The sequence below is a fragment of the Anomaloglossus baeobatrachus genome, chromosome 6, assembly GCF_048569485.1.
Source record: "Anomaloglossus baeobatrachus isolate aAnoBae1 chromosome 6, aAnoBae1.hap1, whole genome shotgun sequence".
In the NCBI taxonomy this organism is placed as follows: Eukaryota; Metazoa; Chordata; class Amphibia; order Anura; family Aromobatidae; genus Anomaloglossus; species Anomaloglossus baeobatrachus.
In genome coordinates, this window is record NC_134358.1 from 372,803,500 (window position 1) to 372,812,871 (window position 9,372).

General features: G+C 43.8%; 1 protein-coding gene across 1 annotated transcript in view; it reads right to left on the reverse strand.

The window, feature by feature from the left end:
* TNS3 (tensin 3) overlaps positions 1–8,946 on the reverse strand; it is a 528,788-nt gene extending 519,842 nt beyond the window's left edge. The window contains exon 1 of the mRNA XM_075315024.1: positions 8,756–8,946. Coding sequence (XP_075171139.1) covers positions 8,756–8,848 — 93 coding nt within the window. The 5' untranslated portion in view covers positions 8,849–8,946. The remainder of the gene's footprint in view (positions 1–8,755) is intronic.
* Between the last annotated feature and the right edge of the window lie 426 nt (positions 8,947–9,372).

Genomic DNA, 9,372 nt, shown 5'->3' on the forward strand with positions numbered 1-9,372 from the left:
GATTATAGGAAATTACTTAATTTTATACCATCTAAGATATATACAGCAGGAAAATTACGAAAAGACAGTAAATGCATCAGGAATTATAGAAAAAATTGAGGTAATAAACACTTTATGCACATGGTGTTCTTGGTTGGGGTCAAATCCAAGATCTCAAAGACAGCAGTGCTAAGCAGTGAGCCACCATGTTATATCATTGCAGTATTGTCTGGGCTTTTATTGAACCCAGCAAACATTTTTATACTAGATGTGTAGGTTTAGGATATTTTTATTATCACAGCACTGGGTTTTACTGTGAAAAGAAGTAGATGGCCATGTATGCCGTATTACGTGGTGGTCATGTATGCCGTATTACGTGGTGGTCATGTATGCCGTATTACGTGGTGGTCATGTATGCCGTATTACGTGGTGGTCATGTATGCCGTATTACGTGGTGGTCATGTATGCCGTATTACGTGGTGGTCATGTATGCCGTATTACGTGGTGGCCATGTATGCTGTATTACGATGTGGCCATTTATGTTGTATTACGTGGTGGTCATGTATGCCGTATTACGTGGTGGCCATGTATGTCATATTACGTGATGACCATGTATGCCGTATTACGTGGGGCCATGTATGCCATATTAAATGGTGGCCATATGTGCTGCATTACATGGTAGCCTATTCATGTGGAATGTGCAGGGTTTGAGTGCACTAAGGTTGGGATTGTTTTTTCTTAATGGCTCCCCAAATTAGCCTCAGTTGAGTCCCACCCCAATAATGTCTATATGCATGTTGACGTTTTCTCCATTTTTTGCTTCTCACCTCCATCATTATCACTATTGATGGCCTGGAATTTAACTTCTTCTAAGAGTCCGATAGGTAGAGTAACACATATTGCATCCACATATAAATATATATCTTTTGGTGAAAATTTCTTAAGATTTCTATTTGTGACTTTATAATAAGGTAATGGTCTAATTCGGATATCATCTGCATTATGGGAAACGTCTCCTCTTGCAAAGGGCAACATCACACATTGTGAAGACTATAATGGAGAAATCATCTCAGCCCCTGGGAAAAATGAAACAGGATAGATAGTAACAACATCGACACAAAAGAAAGATCTACCCTAAAAGCTCTACCACCTGTTACAAAAGTTCTTAGTTCTAGCGGATGAATGCACCACATAACTCTTTGTTCCTCAATTTCATCTTTTCTCATAATCCTTTGCTTTGAGAAAGAACTATATACAGTGTACAATTATAGAGATCAGAAAAAGGTGAAGAACGTCTCTGTGATGTGGTCTCTTTTTCCCTATTGAATAACATGTAGAATAATAACATGAATAAAAGGTGACATTGTAGTGACATAGTAGAGACAATGTAGTAATGCAGCATTGCATGGCACATCATACAGCAGCCCATGCCCGTGGCTCCACAGTAAAGCTCTGCCACGTGAATGAAGCCTAAATCCAAATACAATTCAAAATCATACCGGAGATTTGGTATCAATTTTCATTCAATGTAAAAGCATCGGCATGACGGGAACTGAGAAACTGGAACTATGTTTTTTCATGGGTGCTGTAAAATGTAATATACCAGCAGATGATTTAGTCACATATTTTGCTACAATTTTCACTTAGTGACGGAGAATAGAGAAATGGTCATATGTATGCGGAATTCTTCACAGTTTATGTAGGATAATGGCACTGTAATAAAACATCTTTTCAATAGCTAAATTCCATTAACTGCAGTGACACACAAAATTCTTGATTTAAAGAGGTTGTCCACTACTCTTACATTGATGGCCTATCAAATGTCTGATCGGTCAGGGTCCGATGATCAGCTGCTCTCGGTGGCAGCCTGTGGCCAGAAATGCTCAGTTCAACTGATAGTGGCTGCGGCCAGGTACTGCACATCCTCTTCCCATGCAAATCAATAGGAGGGGGATGTGCAGTACCCAGCTGCTGCTGCTGCTATTAGTTGATGGAGAAAGCTCCAGAACTGAGCATTTCCGGCTGCCTGCTGCTGCCACCATAACCAAGAACAGCTTATCGGCAGGGCTGCAGGGTGTCAGACCCAACCTGTTACATCTCGTGGCTCTCCTGAGGCAAGGACTGAGGCAGTCTCCCATTCCTTGCCTGCCACGAGCACTCCTGCTCAGCAGCGCCAAAGGTCTGCCAGACTGCGCAGTGTGCAGGAGATACCTTCTCAGAGAGGCAGCAGAAGGGTGACACCTAGTGGTTCTCCTGTTACAAGGAGTGAAGCGGTCTCCCATTCCTGGCCTGCCGCAGACTCTCCTGCTCAGCGGCCCCGAAGGTCTGCGAGGCTGCGCAATGTGCAGAGGTTTACTGCTCAGGGAAGCAGTGAGATTCCCGTTATCTCTCCACATTGTGAGACCGAGGATCCCGCCTCTATTTCCCAGAGGCAGGAGGGTGAGCATGTGCAATGCGTGGTGGGTCCTGATTCGCTCACTGACGTCACACGGCTTGATGACAAGGCTGGTGACGTGGTGAATCCTGACTGGCCAGGCTGGGACGTCGTGGACCCTGATTGGGTCAAGTCCGTCATCTCCGCCTCGCGCCCGCCCTCGGGTGGAGCTGTACCTCCTTAAAAGCTCCCCCTGCCATCATGGCGGCGCGCGACCGTCCTTCTATGTTTGGATGTCTGGCAGCGTGCTGCCACGCCACTGCTCAGGCATTACTGTCTCTTGTGGGCTTGGCCCTTGCTGCTCCGGCAGTACCTCGTTTGCAGGCCGTGTTCCTGCCTTGCTGCTCCAGCAGTACCCCCGTCAACAGGCCGTGTTCCTGTCCCAGGTGAGCTCCTCAAGTCTCCATTGGACTCACCTGGTTATTGAAAGCACACGTGCGTGGGCACCTCTGTGCTACCCTCGTGCCATATTCTCGTGACTTCCACTGGCACACGTGCGTGGGCACCTCTGTGCTTCCCCGTGCAACAGGTACACCGAGCCGTGAGATCTGTGCCATACAACCCTCACGGGTTAGGGCAGATCGGTGTACATAGATCGTCTGTGACATTCCAGACGATCGCTAGCAGCAACCCACTCACTCTTCACCCACCATAGCGGCGGTCCCTTACACCGCACAGTGGACCTTGACCGGCGGAAGCAGTCCATTTCCCATCTTGGCACGCTTCCCCGGGTCCCCCTCGTAACACCAACCTATCAGTCATTGATGACCTAACCAAAAGATAGGCCATCAATGTAGAAGTAGTGGATAATCTCTTTAAACTATTACTCTACTATTTTATAACTGATTGATGAATTATATATTTTCAAGACAGAGAAAAAAAGTGTTCGGCAACGCTCACTAAAGCATATGGCAAACAATAAAAGCCGGGGTTCAGGAGATAACAGTTATGGTGGTGCTTAGTAATGAGATATAAGGAAAGGAAAAGTCCATAGTACAGAAGAAAAAATACAGCACTCACAATCTGTTAAAAAGTACTCCTTTATTGAAAATATAGCATATCCAAGGGAGAGGGTCAGTATGTATCAAACAATAAAAACCAGGCAATGCCGTTTCGCATGCAGAAATGCTTCTTCAGAGGACCTTGTCCTGACCTTTCAACAGTGCACCTTCTTTTTGTTTACCTGCTACCAGCACAGACCGGCTGCAACCAACGAGCGGCTCGATGGTCAGATGTGACGTCTATGGGCAATTACAAATTATATATTGGTTTTATTTAAGGCCTCCGTTACATATGTCTCACACTGCTAATGTGATTCTCTCCGGCATAGTAATACACGCAGGTAATAAAATGTTATCCACTGTACACTACTGTGGTATCAGCTGTCACACTGGACATCTCTCTTTGTTTTTCTGTATAAATACTCATTCTGGATCAGACAAAAAAAATGGAAAAAAAAAATAAAAATTACCGTATCTGAAACCAGCTTTATAATCACATTAGCTGAAAGTTACAATATGAAGTAAAGTATGTGGCATAATTAGTAATATTTATATATTTAATTTTTCTTTAACTCCAAAAACTGTCAAATTATTAGGATAAAAAAATATAAAATAAGAAAACATTCTAATATTAGCTAAATAGACAGAAAAGAAAATAGTCGTTATTAGAATATTGACGTTATTTGCTTTTAAGCACCTACTTTGTTGATTTAGAAAGCCTATACCTTAAGTAAGTAACACGTTGGTGATTACCAGAGCCTTCTCTAAAGGAATCCAGCCATTGTGTGCTCACTTTATAGCCTTAATTGGCATCACATTTTAGACTCAGTGAGAATCCCCTGGAGAGTACTTGCCAAAGACTTGTTTTGAATTAAAGTCCTAAATGATCCTTGCTGAAACCTTAGCAGACATAAACAGACTGCGGCTCGGAGCCCTGTAATGTGGCTGGAGAGCTGACATGAATGGAATATGCCAGGATAAGGCTTTGTTCTATTCCACAGGCACACCAAGTCCTGGCTGAACCCCTGAGATGCCAGCTGTGTATTACATTTACTGTATGAACGGGACGATTTGTCCAAACAATTTAGGTCAGTTTTTGGCAATTATCTTTCACCTTCGGTTATATTTTAATTATTAGACTATTTTTATGAAAGAAAATTGTAATAAAGTAAAATGAGTTTTCTTTCCGATGACAAATAAAGTCACTTGAGATAATTTACAATAGGCAGGCAATATCTGGATTGTATTTTATCCTCAAGAAAGGTGTCATTTATTCCACATGATATAGAGTTGTGACCCTTCTACGAGCCCGTCAGCGTCTCTGGCTACAGGACCCAACATCATGGCGCAGTATCCTTCTACGAGGCCGGTCAGTATCTCTGGCTACAGGACCCAACATCATGGCAGAGTATCCTTCTGCGAGACCGGTCAGCGTCTCTGGCTACAGGACCCAACATCATGGTGGAGTATCCTTCTACAAGGCCGGTCAGTATCTCTTGCTACAGGACCCAACATCATGGTGGAGTATCCTTCTGCGAGGCCGGTCAGTATCTCTTGCTACAGGACCCAACATCATGGCGCAGTATCCTTCTACGAGGCCGGTCAGTATCTCTGGCTACAGGACCCAACATCATGGCAGAGTATCCTTCTGCGAGGCCGGTCAGCGTCTCTGGCTACAGGACCCAACATCATGGTGGAGTATCCTTCTACAAGGCCGGTCAGTATCTCTTGCTACAGGACCCAACATCATGGTGGAGTATCCTTCTGCGAGGCCGGTCAGTATCTCTTGCTACAGGACCCAACATCATGGTGCAGTATCCTTCTACGAGGCCGGTCAGTATCTCTGGCTACAGGACCCAACATCATGGCAGAGTATCCTTCTGCGAGGCCGGTCAGCGTCTCTGGCTACAGGACCCAACATCATGGTGGAGTATCCTTCTACAAGGCCGGTCAGTATCTCTTGCTACAGGACCCAACATCATGGTGGAGTATCCTTCTGCGAGGCCGGTCAGTATCTCTTGCTACAGGACCCAACATCATGGTGCAGTATCCTTCTACGAGGCCGGTCAGTATCTCTGGCTACAGGACCCAACATCATGGCAGAGTATCCTTCTGCGAGGCCGGTCAGCGTCTCTGGCTACAGGACCCAACATCATGGTGGAGTATCCTTCTACAAGGCCGGTCAGTATCTCTTGCTACAGGACCCAACATCATGGTGGAGTATCCTTCTGCGAGGCCGGTCAGTATCTCTGGCTACAGGACCAAATATGATGCCAGAGTACTCGTCAGATGGATGTTTGCCAACATTCCGTTTGGGAAATCAAGACTGATATTGCCTATTGCAAAAACACCTAAACAGCTCTTAGAAATGCTCCATTTGGCAACAATTTGGAATATTTTTAGATATATGTTGAAGAATTTCTGGTCTAATATTTTTACAAAGTCCAAATTTTACTGCCAGCAAAGTGTAAACAGCAATACAAGCTTCAGTTGGCAAATTTATTGACTGCCATATTGAAATGAGTAGATTTGGGCTTCGAGGTTGAAGGAACCATGTGTATTCACTGCTCCCCGCGCATCATCATCAGCGCGGGGGGGGGCAGTGAATAAGTACGGTATACTTACCGTTCCATGGAGCATCGTGATGTCCTCCTGTCTTCCGGCCAGCTGATCTGTGTAGAGAGCGGTGAGCACAGCGATGATGTCATCCCTGTGCTCACTGTTCTCCACACACATCAGCGAGCTCGCAGACAGGAGGACATTGCGATACTGTAGGTGACCGGTTCCACACAGGTCAGCGGCGCTGCTGCTGACACAGGCAGGAAGACGAGCGATGCTGCTGGAGCGAGGAAAGGTGAGTATAAATGATAATTTGTTTTGTGTGCCACAGAATACAGGCCATATACCAGGATGGGGGTATTTATCAGGATGGGGGTATATAGCAGGATGGGGGTATTTAGCAGGATGAGGGTATTTAGCAGGATGGGGGTATTTAGCAGGATGTGGGTATATAGCAGGATGCGGGTATATAGCAGGATGGGGATATATAGCAGGATGGGGGTATTTATCGGGATGGGGGTATTTATCAGGATCGGGTATTTAGCAGGATTGGGGTATTTAGCAGGATTGGGGTATTTAGCAGGATGGGGGTATATAGCAGGATGGAGGTATTTATCAGGATGGGGGTATTTATCAGGATGGGGGTATTTATCAGGATGGGGGCTATACCAGGATGAGGGACATATATACAAGGATGGGGATCATATACAAGGCAGGAGGATCATTACCAGGATAGGGTACCTTAGTAGAGAATTTGGGGACATTACCCCCATAACAGTGTCAGCAGCAGATTCTCACTCCATAACAGTGTGTCATGACCACACTTTTTGCTTAAAATTTTATTTTCCTATTTCCCTCCTGTAAAACCAAGGTGCATCTTATAGTCTGAAAAATATGGTACTTTCTTTTTTTTTTTTACTGTAGGGCAATATAAATTTAAAAAATAACAAGAAATCACAAACAATGTGTGCGTTACGTAATCAGTTCTCTCTATATTTACAGAATATGCAAACAATCAGGTAAAATAGTGCAAGACTGGAGATGACCAGCTCCTGATTATCTTGTCTCATGTACAACTCTGCATCCACTGAGCATAGTGATTATTATTGTCCTATGGTATCAGACCTTTTTATGACCCAAATAACATAAAATGAAGTGTTTAGAAACACCCTGCAATCATGCAGTAAAAAAAATAGTGCCGAGTTCTAACAATCTGTGACTGTACTCCTGGAGAAAATCAGACGCTGGGGTATACAAGCTTTCTGCAAGGGAAAAATACACAGAAACAAAACTAACAACGTGGAACCCCTGTTTGTATCCAAAGTAGAATTCTGACAAATGTATAACCAGAGGTGACGCACAGTCCAGAGTATACTAAGCAATGACAATACACTACAGCAACATCATTTCTAGAACTGGTCCCAGTAGAGACAACCTGGAAATCTGACCAATAAAGACAAAGATAGTTCAATAAAATAATTACTTACATTAGTAAAAACTTTACATAGTAATTTATGACAACCAGCCAAGTCGTTTTGTAGATAATTGTGGATAATTACAACCACAGCTATGAGAAATATCAATTCATATCCGTAATGATTTAGAAAGAACATCAATAACGAGCCTGTGTCACAATATGTTTTTCTATCTCTCAGACAATACTTGGTTCTTGCTGACATATTTCTAATTGTGCAGCCTGCTCTTTATCTGTATATGTTCACAGGTAAAATCCACCTAATATTGAATTTCCATTGTGTTCAATGGGAATTCCACATTGCTGTTCATACAGATGCATATTACAGTGGAACCTTGGATTACGAGCATAATTGGTTCCGGGAGTGTGCTCTTAAACCAAGTTACTCTTATATCAAAGCGAATTTTCTATAGGAAATAATTGAAACGCAGACAATAATTTCACAACCCAAAAATATTTACTGTATTTATACAAACTTATTACAGTAATACAAAATAATGGTCTGTATTCATATAAATATTACAGTACACTAATAAAAAATACTGTACAGTAAAATCATGTAAAACAAATTAAACTGCTTACAATAGAATTGCTGGTGTGCGGGAGGTACAGTATAAGTAATGTGCTGTACTGGCTATCCGAGAGAGTACAATACTGTATCCACTAATGGAAATTAATAGACATGCTATATAGTATATACTGCACAGTGGTAGACTGTATACATTACATAAGTACAGAAAGTTACCTCCAGAGCGGGTCAGAGCGCGGTAAAAGGACAGAACCGGAGGTGTGCGCAGCATTTACTCTTGTTACAAATTATTGCACGTAAACCAAGTTACAAATTTGTAAAAACTCTGATTGTCTGTGTGTGTGTGTGTTTGTGTGTCTGTGTGTGTGTGTGTGTTTGTGTGTGTATATATTATTTTTTTTTTCCCAGGAAATTTAAAAACTGTTTCAGCAAGTGATATGCCTGTAAAACGCAGCAAGTAGCCACACTAATGGGGCGAATCCTGGACCCATAGCAATTTCAACCACAAATCACCAAGGCCCCCAGTAGTTTTATTCAGCTGGGCCAACTGTGTATTCCACAGCAAACACATATCCAATTATTCCAAAGAAAATCAGTGATGTGAACACTCCCCAAGGACCTGAAGACAGGAGCAGGTACACAGATGCCCGCAGCACATTCTCACACCTAACCCAAGCTGTTGTGGGCGCCATGAGCCGCTATAGGCAGCACCTGACCATACACACTGCTCTCGCCAGGCAGGCACCACTTTACTACAATGGAGCAAGAGTTTGCATTACCTTTTGCAGGATTGGTTCCAGCAGGGGCAGATCACACTCAGCCTGTTTTTTGTTATTCTTCTTGCGGCAGCAGGAAAAATAGACTCCTCTCATGTTTCCCCAAGAAACACCAGAATAACAATGTAGGGAGTTTACAGAAGGCTGCGCAGTCCACCGTCCCGTGAAATGCTCCTCTCCATTCTGAGCACCAGAGCTGCAGATGGATTCGTCTAATGCAAGCTAACAAAGTGATGTCAACTCACACCCCCTGCTCCTCCACACCCACCACCCTAATCCTTCCAGCCCCGGGATTGGCTGGCTCCCTCACCCAGGAGACTCAACTTGGCATTTCAGATGTCAACATGCGTTTCCAACACATAGATGAACACCATCCTGGGACCAGAGCCCTGGAGAGCCCTATCCCTGCGAGAGGGGCCGTGTGACTGCATCTTGTACATGGAAACGTATCATGTTAGTGTCATACAGATCATCATATGGCAAGTTCACAAAAAGCAGGACACTTGTTTGTGGAGCCCTGTGGATACCTCAACAGTCCAGTGCCGCAATATAGCTTAATGTCTTCTTAAAGGGACTCTGTCACCAGGTGTTTGCTCCCAGCAGCATAATATAGAGACAGA